The 19,317-nt window shown below is 41.9% G+C and overlaps 1 protein-coding gene across 8 annotated transcripts in view; it reads left to right on the top strand.

The window, feature by feature from the left end:
• MIER3 (MIER family member 3) overlaps positions 1–19,317 on the top strand; it is a 76,830-nt gene that overhangs the window by 32,048 nt on the left and 25,465 nt on the right. For 5 of the 8 annotated variants that reach the window (XM_072826497.1, XM_072826496.1, XM_072826494.1 and 2 more), the window contains one exon: positions 18,394–18,539. In XM_072826497.1, coding sequence (XP_072682598.1) covers positions 18,441–18,539 — 99 coding nt within the window. In that variant the 5' untranslated portion in view covers positions 18,394–18,440. Of the gene's footprint in view, positions 1–13,718; positions 13,848–14,363; positions 14,388–15,232; positions 15,258–18,393; positions 18,540–19,317 lie in introns of those variants that run through there. The other 3 variants (XM_072826495.1, XM_072826499.1, XM_072826498.1) reach the window with 3 other exon arrangements.

The following is a 19,317-nucleotide window of genomic DNA, read 5'->3' as shown; positions in this document are numbered from 1 at the left end:
AGTCAGCTTCAAACAGTCTGTGCCTGCTCACCACAGGGAAGACCGCATGCGTGGTTAGGGCAGTTTCTCCTTCAACGCACTGTTGATGGGTTGGGTTGTTTAATTCTTTGTTATGGGGGCCTGTCCTGTGCATTGTAGGGTATTTAGCAACATCCTTAACTTCTCCTTAACCAAATCCTAGTAGCAAGCTCCTGCCTCACATTGTGACAACCAAATTGTCTTCAGATGTTGGCACGTGTCCACCTGAGTAGCAACATACTCCAGGGTGGATATTCCCATTTGAGAACTGCTGTCCTGGAAGATAGTAACTGCACAGAACTCATCTGCAACCTGAAAACCAGAGTCGTAGTGCGAACCCAGTTTTCCTTCTCTTTTTAGTCTACAGAAATGGAATTTGAATCTTGTTTCCATGAGGCAAGATGGCACCAGGAGCAGGGATCCCAGGAGTATGGGCCAAGTGGTCCTTCTTGCAGGGATGAGCAGAGAAAGCAGGCAGAGGTTTTCACCCTGCTTCTAGCCATCAGCATCAAGGAGAGGGTGGGGACCTTCTGTAAATGTAGTTTGATGACAGCATCCCAAATATTCCTTAGAGATCTCAAGAAATAACTGAACAAGACTTTGGAAGGCTAGGGATCTTCTAATAACAGAAAAGGGCAAATGTTTGAAAACTTCCTTTTTTTTTACTTTTCAAAATATCAATTGACATACTGCTTCCTTCACTGAGAATATCTTACTATGAAAAAATGTCAGTTGAGTTTAGTGCTTAATGACTTTAGTATATAGTGACATAGTCTAGTCATATTCTGGCTCCAGTTCTTTAATTTGTCATGGCAGCAGTCCACGCTTTGCATAGCTAGGATATGAACCAAGGGTCTTTAGAGGGTCATGAAACCTTGCAACCCTTTGTTAAAAAAATCTAATAAAAAGGAAAAATATCAGAGTATATGCTATTCAGAATAAGTATAATTTTATGAATCTTTTGTTTCAGTTGTATATGCGTATATATACGTGCACACGTGTACTGAGTCACAATGTCAAAATATATCTCTAGGGGTGCCTGGGTGACTCAGTCTGTTAAGCATCTGCCTTCGGCTCAGGTCATGATTCCAGGGTCCTAGGATCGAGCCCTATATCGGGCTCCCTGCTCAGCAGGTTGCCTGCTTCTCCGTCTCCCTCTGCAACTCCCCCTTCTTGTTTTTTTTTCTCTCTCTCTCTCATAAATAGATAAAATATTAAAAACAAAAAACCCACAAAAAAATGTATTTCTAAGTGTGGGTATTAGTCAATAAAGTTGAAAAAGTACTGGTCTAGGGAAACATGAAAGTGCAACTGTGCTGATTTAAGGCTGGATTGTGGCCTAATAGGATCTTTGGAGCTTTTGCAGCAATCCCCATCAGCAATAGGTACTGCTGGTGCTTGATCCACATTCCTCAGTCTCTCCTAAAGTCACTTTCAGACAGCGCCTGGCACACATTGTTCCTGTGTTTCTCTTCCTAAGAATGGTATCTGGCTGAGACAATGCGCTTGGCACCCCAGAAGCTCAGGACAAAAGTGCCTGAGAGTTAGGGCCAGGAATTAGCTTCCAACAGGGATGGAAATTGGGTATAGTTCCAGCTTCCTTATCCCTCAGAGGGACAGTTTTAAAGTATTACACACACTTTCTGAGAGGATTGCGTCATAGAGTGAAAAGAGGAAACTGAGGTTAGGTTAAATTAAATGACTTGTCCAAGGTCACATGCCAGTAACATTTAAACTCAGATCTGTTTTATTCCAATGTCAGCTATGCTATATCCGTGTTACATTTTTTCTCCCAAGGTACCCTTCCCTGGCCCATAAAGTTATTGACCTCTAACAATTTCTCCAAGCCAACCTATTCTGTTTTCTGGGCTAGTCCTTAGCCTGTGCCATTAATTCCCTTGAACTCCTCCATATGGCAGGGGGGCAGAAATTCTATTTCCCAGGCTCCTGGGTCATGGGGCATCTTCTTGGGTTCAGGTAATGGGTGGCACTGCCAGAAAATCACAGAGAGGAAGAGAGAAGCCAGGATATTTGTCCCTCTTTCTGTCTCTGGTTACATCCTCAGTACAGCTCTAGCTAGGCAAGCATACCATAGTTCAGCTTCCCCCACTGACCTGCCCCTGGGCTGTGGTACCACTGATTATTTGTTTTGTTTCTCCAGTTTAGGAATGGTACCACTTTCTGCTTTTGCAAATCTCCAGACAACTTGACGGCCCTCTGTTTGGAACCTCAGCTCATAGTTTAATTTCCTCTATTTTATTTTTATTTATTTATTTGAATTTCCTCTTAGAAAAGAGGAAAAGAGTTTTAAATCTTAGAATGATTTCTGTCTTTCTATTTGGAACTGACTGATGTATTATCTTATACATCATTAAGAATGATGATGAGTCTTCTGAACTCTACACATTAATGCGGGACCATGTTATTGATTAATACATACTCCTAAGAATCAGCCCAAGATTCCTTGTCAATGTTTGTCTCTAATTCACAGGGTTTTCTTTTGGTCTCATTTTCCATTTGTCGAGTATGCCAGTGGTGTAGCCTAGGTTTTCCAGAAAACAGAGCCTGAGGCAAGGATTAAGTAATGATGTATTTGGGAATAATTGAGTGATGCAAAGCCATGGCAACAAGAGTGAGGAAAAAGAGAAGTCAAACAGGGAAGCACGGGAAGCAATGCAAGATGGTGTATAATTATGTTGGTCATTATTTCATGACAAAGCCACAGGAGGCCCAGCAGGTCGTTCAGCAGGGGCATCTACTCACCCACACTGGACATCCTAGGACAGGTTGCTTGGAGAACCAGCACCCAAGAGTCATCCATCCGAGGGAAGAAGAGAAGAAATTTAATTGCCTGATACCCTTCAGTCTCCCATGTTCATACTCATCAGAATTAGTTTCATACAGAATCGACACTTTCACATTTCTGCCTTACACCATCCACCCCCTCCAGCAGTTACTCAAGAAGCCAAATTCTGTGCTCTGCAGCTTATAAATTGTCCAAGTACAGAAGTGGCACAAGAAGCCAGACACCAGCACACAGTTCCCTGTGTGGAATTGGTCATCCATAGCAGAAGCTGCAAGTCTGAGAGGCAGATTGGGCAGAAAGAATCTGAGGGGGCACATGTCAGGGCTTGAATTGTGTCCCTCCAAGTTCATATGCTGAAGTTTTAATTCTGTGGTACCTTGCAATGTGACTGTATTTGGAGGTGATTATGTTAAAATGAGGCCATTTGGGTGGGCCCTAATCCAGTCTGAATGATGTCCTGGAGGATTTTTGGATACACAAAGGGACACCAAGAATATATGCACACAGAGGGAAGGTCATGTAAGGACATCATAAGGAAGTGGCCATCTAAAAGCCAAGGAAAAAGGCCTCAGAAGAAACCAAACTATGAGAAAATAAATTTCTGCTGTCAGAAGTCACCCAGTGTGTGGTACTTTGTTATGGGAGCCCTAGCACCTAACTACTTCTGATATAACCAGTTCCAGAAGTCCTTCTTTCTATGTCAAAAAGTTCTCCCAAAGAATAGGCTTCTTCTTGGGGCACCTGAGTGGCTCAGTTGGTTAAGCATCCAACTCTTAATTTTGGCTCAGGGTCATGATCACAGGGTCTCATATCAAGCCCCATATCAGGCTCCATGCTCAGTGAGGAGTCTGCTTGAGAATCTCTCTCTCTCTTCCTCTGTCTACCCCCCTCCCTGCATGCTCCCACACTCTCTCTCTCAAATAAAAATAAATAAATAAATAAATAAATAAATAAATAAATAAATAAATAAATCTTAAAAAAAAACCAGGCTTGTTCTTGTACAACTTTGACGTGGTAATTTTGTCTAGAAATACACTCAGTAGTGGGGTGGATTCATTTGTGTGTATAAAGCTAAGTGTTAGGGTGTAAGTATTTCCAAAGCTGAAATACAAGTTGGTGAATGAGGAGAGCTGTTTTGCCTTGTAGCTTTGTAGTGAATCCCCTTACAGATCTCAACACAGTGAGTTTAATATGTCCCTTCCTCTTCCAGATGGAAGGCCAGGCAGAGCTGAGGTAGCTTGTGTGGACCAGGAAAAACTTACAGTTATGTTATGGGTGAGTGGAGGTTCCAGAGGGAACCTGGAGGGTGAAAGCCAAGGAAGCATGTTCTAGTGAGTCATACAAGTAAGGTGGCCCTGAGGACATTACTCTCTGGTGCGACATCAAGGGCAGTTAGATATCTGAGGTGGGGGAGGGAGAAGGATCTCAACAAGTCAGAACTGGTAAGCAATAAGGCTGCCTGAATGCACAGTGAATCAGAGGGCCCATGTCTCTGGCTGGACTTCCTGGTACCTGTGTTGCATGGGTAGACCCAATCCAACCAAAGGCCAGGCATGGACGTGATCTGTAAATGGGTCAATAAGTGAATGCTGCCTCTAGAACACCCTTCCAAATGATGCATTAGGACACATTGCTTATTATCATCATACTGTATACTTATACCTTGGGTCTTTTAGAAGTGGCTATAGTTGAACTAGATCCTGATTCGTTAATTCATTAATTCATTCATTCAACACATATTTACTGAGTGTGTGTGCACTATGTGCCAAGCAGTGTGCTAGGCCAAGTGCATGCAAAGAGGGACTCAGATGGACATGGTCTATGCTCTCTCGGCTTACTATCTTTTAAGCACTAAATAACTCAGATCATTTTACCTAACAGAATTATCATTACAGTAAGTTGATATGATACACATTATTTCTTTTATCCAGTTTTGTGGATTATTCCCAAAGTTGGTCTTTAGTTTAGGCTGTTTTTTCCTCCAAAAGAGTTTGCTTGGTCTCATTCACAATTATCAATGTTTCAACTAAATGCTTTTTTAAAAAAGAATAGTTCTTGGTGTACTCATTGACATTTGATATGAAGAAAACTCAGGCAGATTTGGCCCCAAATTTAACTCTGTCATTTACAAGCTGAGTAAGTTTTAATTCCTCTGTTAGTTTCTTTATGTGTAATATAGAGACAACATCTACCTCCAAAGTAGTTGAGAGGATTAAATGAAATAATATGCACTTAATAAGCATTCAATATATGCTTATAATGTGGAATCACACTGCATTTACATTTAGTTTGTGCAAACTAAATTAAGAAAAAGGAAGTTTTATAAAAAGCTACTTAAATGGCATACTTTCTGATATTCCTGAAACACTTCATAATAATTATTTTATTTATTTAAATATTTTATTTATTTCAAGTTAATCCCTACACCCAACATGGGGCTGAAATTCACAACTACAAGATCAAGAGTTGTGTGCTCCACCGACTGAGTGAGCCAGGCACCTGCGTAATAATTTAGAATTTATTTATTTATTTATTTATTTATTTATTTATTTATTTATTTATTTAGAGAGTGAGCACAGGGGGAGGGGCACAGGGAAAGGGAGAGAATCTCAAGCAGACTCCTTGCTGAGCTTGGAGCCTGACTACATGGGGCTTGATCTCATGACTCTGAGATCATGATCTGAGCTGAAACCAAGAGTCAGATGCTTCACTGACTGAGCCACCCAGGTGCCCTGATAATAATTTTTAAAAAATTGAAGTGAATAATGCCTGGGTGGCTCAGCAGTTGAGTGTCTGCCTTTGGCTCAGGTCATCATCCTGGGGTCTGGGATCGAGTCCTACATCAGGTTTTTGACACAGAGCCTGCTTCTCCCTCTACCTATGTCTCTGCCTCTCCTTCTGTGTCTCTTATGAATAAATTTAAAGAAAAAGAAAAGAAATTGGACCGAAAAAAAAGCATTAGGAAACTAACACATTGAAAATGGAAATACAGCCTCTCAAAAAGTCCAATGGCATCTATTTTTCTTCAGTATTAGGTATCTCTTTTGTTAAACACCAGATGAAGGAGTTGGCTTGTATTTATAGGCCAAGCTATACTAGCCCCCTTCCCTCAATTATATCTTTAAACACCAGAATTGCACTTAGTGCAGCAAGATGCTCACATTGTGAGAAGCCAACGAAGAGTATAGAAGATTCAAGTCTCACGTAGAACTAAACCCTGAATATATTCATTGCGGAGATGGAGAACAAAGTCACTGGCATTCCTTGAATTGTACGTTCTTTCTTCAAGATCATTTGTAAATCTTGTTCTGCTAATACCCTGGGAGATGCTAATGATCCTCTATTGAGAGAAGACCCTGTTTATTCTTGCCCTGTGCATTCCATCACAAACCCAGTTCTCCAAATTTGTTGCCTGTTACTTAATGCTGAAATTCTGAAATTGTCAACTTAAGCTTTTTCAAGACTCTTTCTAGTTTCCATGCCAATACAGCACAACATAGAATTACAAAGCACTTGTCAGTACTTAAACATTGGTTTGTTCAACCTTTTTGGTCAATTCACTTAAAGAAGTGAATCCCCTTTTTTTTTTTTTTTACAATTAGAATTATTAAGATAAAAGAAGAAATCTTCACATTATATTTTTAGAAACATATTAAAATAAAGGGTATATAATAAGCTTATAGAACTTATTTAATGCATGTTAAATCTTCCTGTCATATATATTTCTTAGGTTAAGCATGGTGTAAAGAATGGAATATTTTGGTCTTTGTCAGGATCTTCTGATATCAGAGAGTATGTTGTGGAATGTAGGCAGAATAATTTTCATTTAATGACTTTCTTTATCTCCTGACCATTGTCAAAAAATACATTGCTCTTGAAGGAGGGTTCTGGAAAGAGCAAAGTAAGGAAACCATCATTGATAGGCAATAGTAAACACTGTTTAAGCAAGTATTTTCAACTAGTTTTTTTTTTAAAGATTTTTAAATTTATTCATGAGAGACACAAAGAGAGGTAGAGACATAGGCAGAGGGAGAAGCAGGCTCCCCGTAGGTAGTCCCATGAGGGACCCTGGGATCACACCCTGAGCCAAAGGCAGATGCTCAACCACTGAGCCACCCAGACATCCCTGGTGGGAGGCACATTGTAGGCCATGTCTCTGAGAGGAAACTGAAATTTTTTCAGATTTCCACATTTCTATGAACATTAGATAAAACTCACAGATAAAGATCCTCATGTAACTTCACCTTATAATATTTTCCCATTTTGTATTAAGAATAAAAAGAAAGGCTAACTCCTGGACTGATTATTTTTAGTAGCACATAGCCTTCTCTATCATCAAATACGTAAGTTTGAATACAAATGAAATTAGTGGAATATTTCTGAATTTTTTTACTCATGATTCTTTTGTTTCCCAAGCAAATACCAAAATTCAATACACACATGTACACATTTGCCAAAGGATTACTGTGCCTTTTACCACATCCCTTGCAATAAAAATAACTTATCAATTTTAGCTACACATTACATTGAGTGAAAATAAGTAATGAGGAACTGTGTATTGATTACTCTTGTTTTTATAACTTATGTTACAGTGAATAAATTCTATTAGATGTTACATCATTTTAATCTTGAATTGCCTGCTTCTAGTAATCTATTTTGTAGTAACATGGTTTGTGATTTATTTCTCAATGGTTTTTAATATGCTTCAAAATAAGATTTAACATGCTCATTAGAATTGAAAAGTGAAGTCAGACTTTTTCTGAAAGAAAGTAAATCTGACCTGGCAGTTTGGTTTGACAAAGGGGACAGTCTTTGCTAGCTTCTTGTCTGGCAAATATTTTCCACAAACTGGGCTGAATCTATAGCTCCATGGTTTTGACAAAAATATATTTAAAATGTGTGACAAGATAGAAAAGATTTTATTTAAAAATATTATGTTGACCAGAAAGTATTAAAATTAAGAATATTTCCATTTTTCTCCCTTTTCTAAGTGTATTGGCTTCAACATTCACCTCTAACAGAAAAAAAAAATAACCAATACAATCATTTGATAAGCTTTAGGAAAGGTTTGGTATTTCTTGGTATTCATCAAGATTGAAGTGAATTGTAGTGAAGGACTATAAGGACTGTGTAACAAATCCTTTTGGAATCAGGTAGCTTTTAACTCTTTGCTTTCAACAAAATTGAAGCCAATCAAAATAAGAGTATAAGATTATTATTATTTTTTAAAGATTTTATTTATTTATTCATAGAGACACAGAGAGAGAGAGAGAGGCAGAGACACAGGCAGAGGGAGAAGCAGGCTCCATGTAGGGAGCCCGATGTGGGACTCGATCCCTGGTCTCCAGGATCACGCCCCTGGCTGCAGGCAGCACTAAGCCGCTGCGCCACTGGGGCTGCCCAAGTATAAGATTATTAACAATAATGTTTGATGGAAGATTACAACTTGATATATTACTAAAGGTTCAAAGAATTCTATGATGGTTTAACAATAAAACTCTTATTGTTTGAATACGGTTTTTTGGAATTTACTTCTACACACATAAAGAATAAGAATGGAACAGATGTTAACTTGTTCTCATTCCAGCATTACATAAAGTTTATCCATAGGTACATGGACTAATTTTTTAAAGGTCCCATTTATCTTATTAAGAGATTGATTTCAGTGCAATTTTGATTTTTGTCCAACAAGCTTTAATCAAAATTTATAATATATATATTGTTTTGGTCAATTATGAATTAATAATTGGACTAAAAGATAATCATTGGATTGATAATCTGGAGGGAAATTATTAATTTTGAGTGTCAGTTTACAGAGATTTTTTTTTTTTTTTGCAAGAAAAGACAGGGCATCACTAAAAGACTTTCAGGCTTAAACATATTACACTGGGATAAAACTCTTTGGATGAAATAGAATGGGAATATGAGTTCAGAGAGAAAAGGGGATCATAAAATTTCCTACTGTTAAAGAAGAAACACATTCTCTATTTATAAAAAAAGAATGATGGACATGTCAAATTGTTATGGTATTTAGATGCCATTACACACATTTCCTCTTAATTTTTTAAAGATTTATTTATCTGGGAGTGAGGGTCAGAGAGAGAGGAAGAGAGGATCCCAAGCAGACTCTGCGCCACTCCGGGCTCGATCCCATGACCCTGAGATCACGACCTGAGCTGAAACTAAGAGCCAGATGCTCAACCTACTATATGACCAAGGTGCCCACCCCCCCATCCTGCCACCCCCCCGTTGCCTACAAAATAAAGGCTTTATTTTTAAATGACCACCATTACAATACATTGGGAAGTATATCCTTTGCAACTCTTTATACTTATAACAGAAAAAATTAAATGTCAACTTGGATATGTGGAGAGGACTGTAAGTATTCACAATTCTTTTGAGAATATACCTTAAATTTAAAGTCACCAAGTTTGAAGATGTAATTGGATCACCTTAGACACCTTGCAAAGGTATGATGTATCCATCATATTTTAAGGATGGCTTTGACTCATGGGTCAGATAGATTCTCATGTCTGTGGACCAGGTTCTCTTCTCCTCTAATGAACTGAGGATTTGCTCTCTTTTCATCTCTGTGAATACTTTTTTTTTTCCCCAAAGAGCATCTCTCCTCTGTTAACAATCTTTGCTTAGTCAAAACTTGTTAAAATGAATTAGCCAAAAAAAAAAAAAAATGAATTAGCCTTGTTAGAGACTAGTCATTCATTCCAACAAAAAATATTTGAGAATCTCACAGAAGTAGATATATTTAGAAAAAAATGCCAGTAATTTGATCCAATGGAGAGCTGAATTGTTGGCATGACAGTCTTATCTGAAGCCATTTTGAGAGGTAATATTAATTGGATACTCTAGGTTAGGTTCTGCAAACTGGAAGCTCACAGCATGATTTAATGAGACTTATTTGGCCTACATGGTGTTAAAAAATTAATTAGTTGGCAAGTTTTATTTTTATTTATTTATTTAAAGATTTTATTTATTCATTCATGACACACACACACACACACACACACACACACACACACAGAGGCAGAGACATAGGCAGAGGGAGAAGCAGGCTCCATGCAGGGAGCCCGATGCGGGACTCGATCCCCGGTCTCCAGGATCAGGCCCTGGGCTGAAGGCAGGCCGTAAACCCCTGGGCTCCCCGGGCAGCCCAGTTGGCAAGTTTTAAAAACAGATTTCATAAAAATTCAACTTTCAAGTTGTTTGTGGAGAATTGAAATGTCTAGAAGCACTGGGCCCACATTCTTACAAGGCAAGAGCCCATCTGAGACTCAGTTGGTGGCTGCCCCATTCAGACAGGATTATTATCTATTGGTTTGCTATTGCCCCCACTTTTGCCTTCATACAAGCCTACTTCACCCATTCTTTATGCCTGTCTAACTATCATAGACATTAATATTGGATAGCCTATTATTTTCCCTTGGGTTAGATGGAATCTGCAAAAAGCTAAATATTTGCATTGCATTACTGTGGACCTACTAAAACTGCTTTCAGTAGGCCACACAGCCGTATAGTACCCCCAACTTTCATGGATGGTCACTAAAAGAAACAGTGTTGTAAAACCTGCTAATGAGTTTGAGGATCTGGTAGGGGGTATTTACCTCTACATTATTTTGTTAATATGTGGCTCAGGCAAGATATTTTCTTTTAAAGTGTCCTGGAAAGCTTTGTTGCCATTGAAAAATTTGTATATTTCTCCTCAAAGACAATGAGAATCAAACAACTAACTGCAATTATTTATTTTCTTGCTTTGTCTTCAAAAAGCTGTGAGCCAAAATTTATGGTTTAACTCTCCTATTGTGTTACATCTCATTATCTGAATATTCTTGTTCTTTTTCTCTGGTGTTAACTTCCTGGTCCTCATTTTTTATATTTACATTTTCTTATTTTATCTTATGTATCTTTTAATAAAATGTCTCAAAGTACACATTTGTAAACTTTTCTTGATTATTTCATTTAAGTTTTTATTTATTTAAAAAAATTTTTTTATGAGGGAGTGCATGAGCGGTGGGAGGAGCAGAGGGTGAGGCAGAGGAGAATCACAACTGAAGGGGTCCAGAGAGGAGAGTGCGATCCCACCACACCAAGGTCATCACCAAGGTTGGATGCTCAACCCACTGAGCCACCCAGGCTGATTTATTTCATTTCTAAAGATGGCTGGAGGATCTATTACATTTTGGTTCTCCTTAAAGGGTTACCATGGTTTCAGTTTTGAGTTTTCCTTCCTCTTGTTCCCATCCATGCCACATACAAGAATACAGTTACAGTACAAGCTTTTCAGAGACAAGGAATCTCATGGTGATCCTGTAGTGTTCAGCTTAGGATTTGTTTCTCTATAATACCATCTGTTGTGTAGTGACAGGTTAATAAAAACAACAGTAAAAAGTAATGTTTTTATTCCACTCTATGGAACAAGGGGACTTTTTGTCTGTACCAACTCCTAGAAGTCTTGTCATCAAAAAAAAGTGAAGATCCAGGTACGTACATAGACTTTACACACTTTATCATAAAAGGAATGTGTTATGTAAGACTGGGCAGTAAACTTTTTCTCTAGTGATTAGAAGGCGAGAAAATAGCTCTGCTTCCTTAAACTGAAAATTTAGCTTCACTATTTTTCTGTGAATCCTTATTTAATACCCTGGACTACATAAACTATGAGAATATAAACAGTCAAAATTATAAATACTTCTATGGAATCTTTACAGTTTATTAAAAAAAAAGAATCTGCAGAAACTCTACTAATTTCATGCAAGTGCATGCATGAGTCTCTATACTTCTTGGACGTGGCAATATGGAATCTAAGACTCCATTTATAGCTTGGATTAGCCACGTTTTGCTATGAAGAAAACATGTTTCCTAATGTTAAGTACAAAGCAGGCTGTTGGAGGCTCTTTCTTCATGATTCAGATCCCTGACTTGGTCTGTGGTGGCTCATGCTGTGGTCAAGCAGATCAGGGCACTGTTTAATGGCTCTGTCCACAGGGCATGCTCACTGCAACATTTCTAAAGTTAATCACTTGTGCTTAATTTCAAGCTGCCTTTTTTTTTTTTTTTTAACTTTGAAAACTCTAAACGCCTCATTGAGGACAGTACATACAACGTGTGCCAAGCCTCTGGTTTCAAAGTTCAGCTTTGGCTGGACAAAAGGTCAAAAGATATCTTTCACAGCAGGGAAAGTGTAATTTTCCATGTCTTTACGATGTTTTGAAATGGTTGAAGTGATTTTTTCCCCAAAATTTCCATAAATAAATAACGTTTACCAGTGGAGTAATGTGAATTTTAAGATGCCTTCGCAAAAATGTTGACAGTAACTCTTTTCCCTCCAGTTTTCAGCCTCATTCTCTGTATGTTCTCTTGGAGGAGGGAATCAAAGGTGACCCCAGCATAAAAGCAGACTTGTCATGTTTCCATTGAAAGTATGGAGAGTTTTAGCTTCTATAAAGGTTCTCAACTTGTGAGCAAAAACCTCAGCTCCATCATTTAATATTACATGTTTTAGCAACAACTGGGAGAAAAGCTCTGAGAGCGTTCTCCTCTGCAAGTCTCTGTAGCATCTGCCACACTTGTCTGAGTATTTGCATCTGACATCTGATTTATCCATGGATCTTAAAGGAGACTTTTCCACATTTTTAAACTTTCTTTTCCATACGTAGTTATTTCCGGCTTTCTGCCTCAAGACCAAGTCCACTTGGCCCATTGACTTGAACTTGCGGGATTCATTTCTGTGGGGTACCCATGACTTGTTAGTGAATATTTCTGTGTACTTTGCTTAAAGTTGTTCAGCGTGGATATGGATCTGCCAGGAGTGAGTGTCTGACGGTATTTGGCTCACTGATGCTTTCTTTCTGTAGGCCTTTGATTCAGCAACCCTACTCCGAATTGAATGGTCTTTGGAATGTTAAGAGTCAGATCTCGATGGACTAGTAGGTATTATTCACATGAAAATGATTTTTGCATAACTGAGATCTCATGTATTCTTGAACAAATTTAGATTTACCTCTCCCACTGGAAGAGCAAATGGCCAGAAGGCACCTGTTCCGAGTTAAGCCTCGTCCACTCTCTTCTCCACCCATGTGCTTGCCCATGGAACTTTTCTTTTTGACCCTAAGCAAACGTTCGGCCTTCTGGGACGGACGGAGACTCCATTCAGGGCCTCTGACAGACTATTTTGCTATCGAGTGTGCACCCCTGGGTCATGCTCTGGACTACTTAGTAATTAACAGCCCCTAGGAGTGTTCTGATTTTATGGGTGCGTGCGCAGTTTATGTTTTATGAGTGTCTCCTCTGAATCGTGCAAGTCTTTTCAAACGCTTTGCCTTGTTGATCCTTTGCCTGTTCTTCTGTACAGGCAAATACCACTTCCACGGGCCGGGCCAAGAGCCGGGGTATGCAGGTCTGCACCCCGCAGTCCTCAGATCCCTTGGGGGCGGGGCGCAAAGTGCCGGGTCGCCGTCCTCCGACTCGGGGCGACCCTGCCGTCCGTCCGTCCGTCCGTCCGTCCTCCGAGGCGCTCCCGTCCAGCGGTCTCCTCCCGTGGGCGAGTCAGCCGAGCGGCCCCTCCGCGCCTGCGGCCGCCCCCTCCCCGCGGGCCGCAGCGTCCGGGGCTCGGTCCTCCGCGTCGGCCCCGCCGGCCCGGCCGTGGACGCGGGTCCGTCCCGTGCCCTAGTTTCCGTTCGTCCCCCACTTGCCTCCAGTTGGGCAGAACTTCGCGGCAGCGAGAGCGGCGGGCGGGCGGGCGCGGGAGCGCAGCGGGCGGCGGCGGCGAGCGCGGGGGCGGCGCGGGGCGCGGGCGCGGGCGCGGGCGGGGTGGGCGTGCGAGCGGGCCGGGGGCGTCGCGGGCCGCCCTGCCCTATAAGGGGCCGAGCCGCCGCCGCCGCCGGGCGGGTGCCGGGCGGACCGCGGCGGCGGCGGCGGCGGCGGCGGCTGCGATTGGCTCAGGCGCCCCATCCGGGGACTGGGCTCGGCGCTGCTCGTTCGCCCTAAAGGTACCAATATGGCGGAGGTGAGCAGAGGAACCGGGCAGGAGCGGCCGGGCTGCGGCGGGCTGCGGCGGCCCCCCGTGGCCCGGCGCCGGCCTGGGGCGCCCGGGGCCCTTCCCGCGGGCCCGCGGGGGGCGCCGGGCGGGGCGGGGGCGGCGGGGCGGCGGCGGGCCGTGGCGGGGCCGGCCGGGGGGCGGGAGCGGGCGCGGGAGCGGGCTCCCTCCGGGACTAGGCCGCGGCGGCTCCGGCCCCGGCGCCGAGCCGGCTGCGCGGTGGGGCCGGACGGGAGGCGGCGCCCGGCGGCCGCGAGCCCGGGCCTGCGGACGGCGCGGCGCGGCGTCCCCGGGCAGCTGACGCGGCCGCCCGAGCCTCGGCGCCGCTCTCGGGGGCCGGGGTGGGTGGAAACCGCCCCCCCCCCCCCCCGCGGCCGGATCGCCGCGCGCGGAGCGGGCTGCGCCGCTGTCCTGCGGGACGAGTGCGCGGGGCCCCGGCCGGCGGGTCCGGGCTGCGGCGCCCGCGAGCCTCGCGCCCCACTTTGCTCCGGGCTCCGAGGCGAGCGGCAGGTACGGCCGCCGGCTTCGCGGGGGGCGAGCGGGACTCCTCGCCCCGCAGCCCCGGGGGTGGGAAGGCGGCGGCCCGGACTCCGGACGTTACCCCGGGGGCTCGCGGTGGAAGGAGGCAGGGCGAGCGGCGCGGCCCGGGGCTGGTCCCACGGGACCCGCGAGCTGGGGGGAGGGGGTGGCGCCGCTGCAGGAGCCCCTGGGGCCGGGGCTCGCCGGGGGCCTAGGGAGGGACCGAGCGCCCTGGAAGGAACCAGCATCTCTGGGACCGCGGGGCCGCGTCTCCGATTTCGGGAGGGAGAATGGGGGGTTTGCGCCTTGGCTTGGGGGCGGGTGTCCAGTTTCGAGCTGGCCTACGCTCAGGTCGGAGGACAGCCTCGGAATCGGGGCTGCCGGGCCCCCGAGCTTGGACTGGGTGCCGGGAGGACGCTGTCCTTCCAGGACAGGGTATCCCGCCGCGGGGCGCTGTTCGGGTCGGTGGGGAGCCGGGTGGGGTTCGGGGGACTCGCGGGATGCCGGCGGCCGGGGACCGACGCCGTGAGCCGGCCGCTCGGGGTTCTGCTTCTCCGCCTTGTAACTTGCGGAGCTCGGAGGGGCGGCTCGGAGTTGCCTGCTAGACTCTGGGCTTCGTCCCGGGGCTGCGAGTCTGTGCGCGGGGGACCCGGGGAGGAAGGCGAGGCGGCCAAGAGGGGCCCGAAGGGGGCCGGGAGCGATTGGAGCGGAGCTGCGTCTCGGACTTTTGGCAGCGGCCGAGCAGCCCTGCGCTCCGCCTCCTCTGCGCCCTGTTGCCGGCGCTGCCTCTTCCCCGGGCTGCGCGATCTAACCGCACGTTTTCTTCTCTCTCCTAGGCTTCTTTTGGAAGTTCGAGCCCAGGTCTGTCCTATTTTCTTACCTCTTCAGTGGGTCCCAAAGGATAATGGGGAGCTCAGAGATCTATTGCCAGAGGTTTTCGTGCGCGCGCGTGCGCGCGCGCGCACACACACACACACACACACACACAAATTGGTCCTGCGAATTTTGCATCATTTGTTTTTAAGTTTCAACGTACATTTTGGTAATGCAGTTGTTTGAGGAAGGAACAAGTTATACTTTCTCTCTCTCTTTTTTCTTGCATGTTGAAGAAAAAAAAAAAAAACCTTGTTACCAAGCTGCCAACAGACAAGTGTTCTTTTTTAAGTCATATATCTTTAATTATCATATATCCTTTTTTTCTCCAAGCCTGAAACAGTTAATCCCAAATTAACTTTCCACTAACTTTCGCAGGTCAGTTGAGATTTCAATTTTTTTTTTTTTGAGAAATCAACTCTTTAATTTGTTGAAACTTTGGGATTACTTGTATTACTTATTAACTAACCATGACTCCTCGTCTCTCCTTATTTTTGTCTTCTACCTTTTTCATAATTGAGGAATGACTATAGGTTGTATTAAACTTGGAACTTGAGGGTTAGGTAAAAGCTACCTTAAAAGAAACAGGATTTTCAAGTTTGTCACAAAAAAAGTGGTAATACAGAATTTTTGAGGTGACCCATCCTTAGATCATCTAGTAGGGTTTAACCTTTTTTAAATGGGAAAGACCGTCAGGTTCTGATGAAAGCAAGGGATCATCTCCTGAATTCTCCACGTGTGCATAATTGCATACAGTTTGGGGTTTCTGGCACCCCTGAATCCCATCATGGACAGGTCAGCTTTGTTTCAATTTCTGACCCTCTTTCCAGCCCTTTTTTGGCTGCCTCTTTTCCCTCTAATAGTCTCCAGGAAAAGTACCTCTGAACTACTCCAAGTCCTTTATTTTACACTTGAGAAAACTTTTGAATAACTCTACTGAGAGTCACCTAGTTAATAGAGCCTGGAAAAGCTTCCAAATCTTCCCTTACAACATGTTGCCTTAGAGTGAACAGCCCATTTCCCTGCATATTACTTTGTGTATTTAGTTGACTTTTAAGATCTCACTTGATTATCTTTCAAGGTATTATAAAATAATCATTAAGCAGAAGAAATCTGTGGTTATTTTTTAAGTAGCTGTTTACATCTTTACATTTAAAAAAACTTTTAAAAAGTTTTTCTAATTTTGAGACAAACATTTCTTTGTCATAACTGATTTCAGGAAGAGAATATTTATATACATGATGCCAAACATCTGGATGATAATGGAATTTTTCCATTTTGCATCACTGTCTGCTTTTAAGAAGTTACAATCTAAAGAGCAAGAAGACAGTGTAGTTTTGGTGTTTAAACAAACTTTTATAACCTGTTTCTAATCATGTAGCCAATTTTAAAGAAAATTTTAGAGCTTAGAAGAGGCTCTTGAGGTCATCTAAGCCAACACTAATCATTTTACAGATGAAAAACTGGACCTGGGCCCAGAAAGTTTAAATGACTCGCCTCAGGTCTCAGCAAGCCAGGGACAAAGCCAAGAGTAGACCCTCAGGCCCTTTGATTTCTGGCCCTTTACTGAATACCTTCCATTTTAAGAGAGAAGAGCACTGTGACCAGTGATGTGGGGATAACAAAAAAAGGACAGAGAGAGCTCTGCCCTCAAAGAGGTGGAAAAGCTACCATCTGTTTCATCCCTGACACTTTGTATACCGCACAGGTTTCCAGGAATTCCTCAAAATAGGAAATCGATAATGGTGGATGTTCTGCTTTTGAGCTCTTTAATAAATATTCATCTTTCTCCTTAAAATTAAGTTAAACCATCTGTACTTCAACAGGTTTTGAAATACACAGATAATATCTTTCAATGTTAAAAAAATAATGTAATGTAAGCTTCCTAAGGAATTGAGTTCCACAGAGAAATTGTGTTATTTTTAAGACTAATGATTAGAGTTCTCCAAACTCAGAATCAAAATCTTTGAATTATGTCTGTGTGGTTTTGTTTTTTGTTTTTTTTTTATAGTGAAAAATCTTTGGTGTAGATTAGTGTTTTGGTAATGATCTCATACTGTCCTTAAATGTTTGAAATTTAAGATGTTAAATAGCTTTACTTAAAAAAAAAAAAACCTTTTTATGTTAAAAAGTTTTTAAAAAGTGCGACCTTCTACCTCTTGCTTTCACTACACCAAGATTCTGGTACCTCTTTGTTTTCCTGCTCTGAGAGTTAATGGTCTAATTGAATTAGATACTAGAGTAAAATGGAGAAAATTCCATTTTTTCATAAATTCGATTTCATTATCTTGGCATTATGAATCTTACTCATTTCTCAGCTTGGTTTTCAGCATATTCTGGTGACTTCACATTTGCCATTAAAAAGCATTATGATTTTATAAACCAGTATGAATTGGCCAAAACACCTTGCAACAGGTTACATCTTTCAAAAACCTGTAGATATGATTTTTAGTATTTCCTTCACAGAATCTTAAAAACTAATTGCTTTATTAGTAGTCTAAAGAAAAGTATGCTCTTATAGTTTAATGCCTGTGTGGAGAGCTTGAAATACAGTTATGGACATGAAAAATGACATAGACCTTTAGAGACTGATTTGCTGTATAGCTGCTTCACAAAAACTTGTGTTTTTCTATGAACCAGATTTCTGTTGGGTTTTATACCTTTGAGGGTTATAAGTTGAGTGAAATTTATATATTTTCTTTGCCTGAAGTATTGAGCCTTATGGTAAAACAGATTCTTGTGAAATCTTCCATTCATAATTCTTCTGTCATTTTTCTCTTGCTTTTTGGACAAATGCATTAAGCTAACTGACAAACAGGTTTGAGCTTTAAAACATTTTTTTAGTATTTCTCCTAAATGGAGTCATTTTGCTGGCATTATAAGTCTTGTTCTCATGGACTGGACTTCTTATTAAAGTGTTTTTAAATTACTCTGCCTTGTTCTTTTGCTGATTTAGATACCTTTTCAGAACTGTATGGTCTTTATAACCTGTTAAGTATATAGTAAATGCATTTAATAAAGCTCACACATAAACATTAAAAGGAACTGGCAGAAGAACACAAATTATTTTCTCTTGTAAGTAACGTTGTGAATGTGTAAAGTGATTCACTTTGTTTCATTCCAGTTGGGTCTTTGTCTTCTGAGGATCATGATTTTGACCCCACTGCTGAGATGTTGGTCCATGACTATGATGATGAAAGAACTCTTGAAGAAGAGGAAATGATGGATGAGGGTAAAAACTTCAGTTCTGAAATTGAAGACTTAGAAAAGGTAAAGGATTTAACTTTCATATTTTAATAGCAAACTCATAGTAAAGATTTTGAAATTCTGTTATAAGTTATTTTACAATCTATCTGAAATAAAAATAGAATCTGCATCTTTGTGTTTGACTTAACTTTCAGTCACTGATTTTCTCATTATTTTGAAGGAAAGCCTAATAAATGAGTAGATTTTCATTTGACTTTTCAGAATTATTTTCTATCTCTTAATCTGATTTTTAAGTTTTTGAAGCACAGTGAAGTACATCTGGTCATCTTACAGGTGAGAATAATGAGATAGAGAGACCTGTGGGCCCTAAACTTGCTTCTGAATGGTAGCCCAGCCCAGCGCATTATACCACACTATTCTACTGGGGAGTCACACTTGAGTTTAATTAAACACTGCAGTAGACACAGGGAGAAGTCTTTTCCTTTAAATAACTTGTACTGTGGTAGAGTACTAAAAGAACATTGAAAAAGTTTTACTCTATTTTTAATTGTGAAGTAATAATGTCCCATTTTCTACCCCTCATTTTTTAAAAAATTGACAAGAGTAAATGTAATTTATAATTTCTTAAACCCCAAATCATTGTAAATGGAAATGAACAGGATTTTTAAACACATATTTATATCAGGACTACAGAGAGAGGTCTCCATAGGGATCACTTGAAAAAATGTAGGCTTATACTTATCTATAAATTAACCTTATTTGCACATTTCTGATCAGCCCAGAGTAACAAAAGCTTTCAGGAATAATATTGAATTAGATTAATCCTTTGAGTTTTTATACC

The sequence above is a fragment of the Canis lupus genome, chromosome 5 (genome assembly GCF_048164855.1).
Source record: "Canis lupus baileyi chromosome 5, mCanLup2.hap1, whole genome shotgun sequence".
Lineage (NCBI taxonomy): Eukaryota > Metazoa > Chordata > Mammalia > Carnivora > Canidae > Canis > Canis lupus.
The sequence above is the reverse complement of the archived record's forward strand: the minus strand, read 5'-3'. Positions and strand labels throughout refer to the sequence as shown.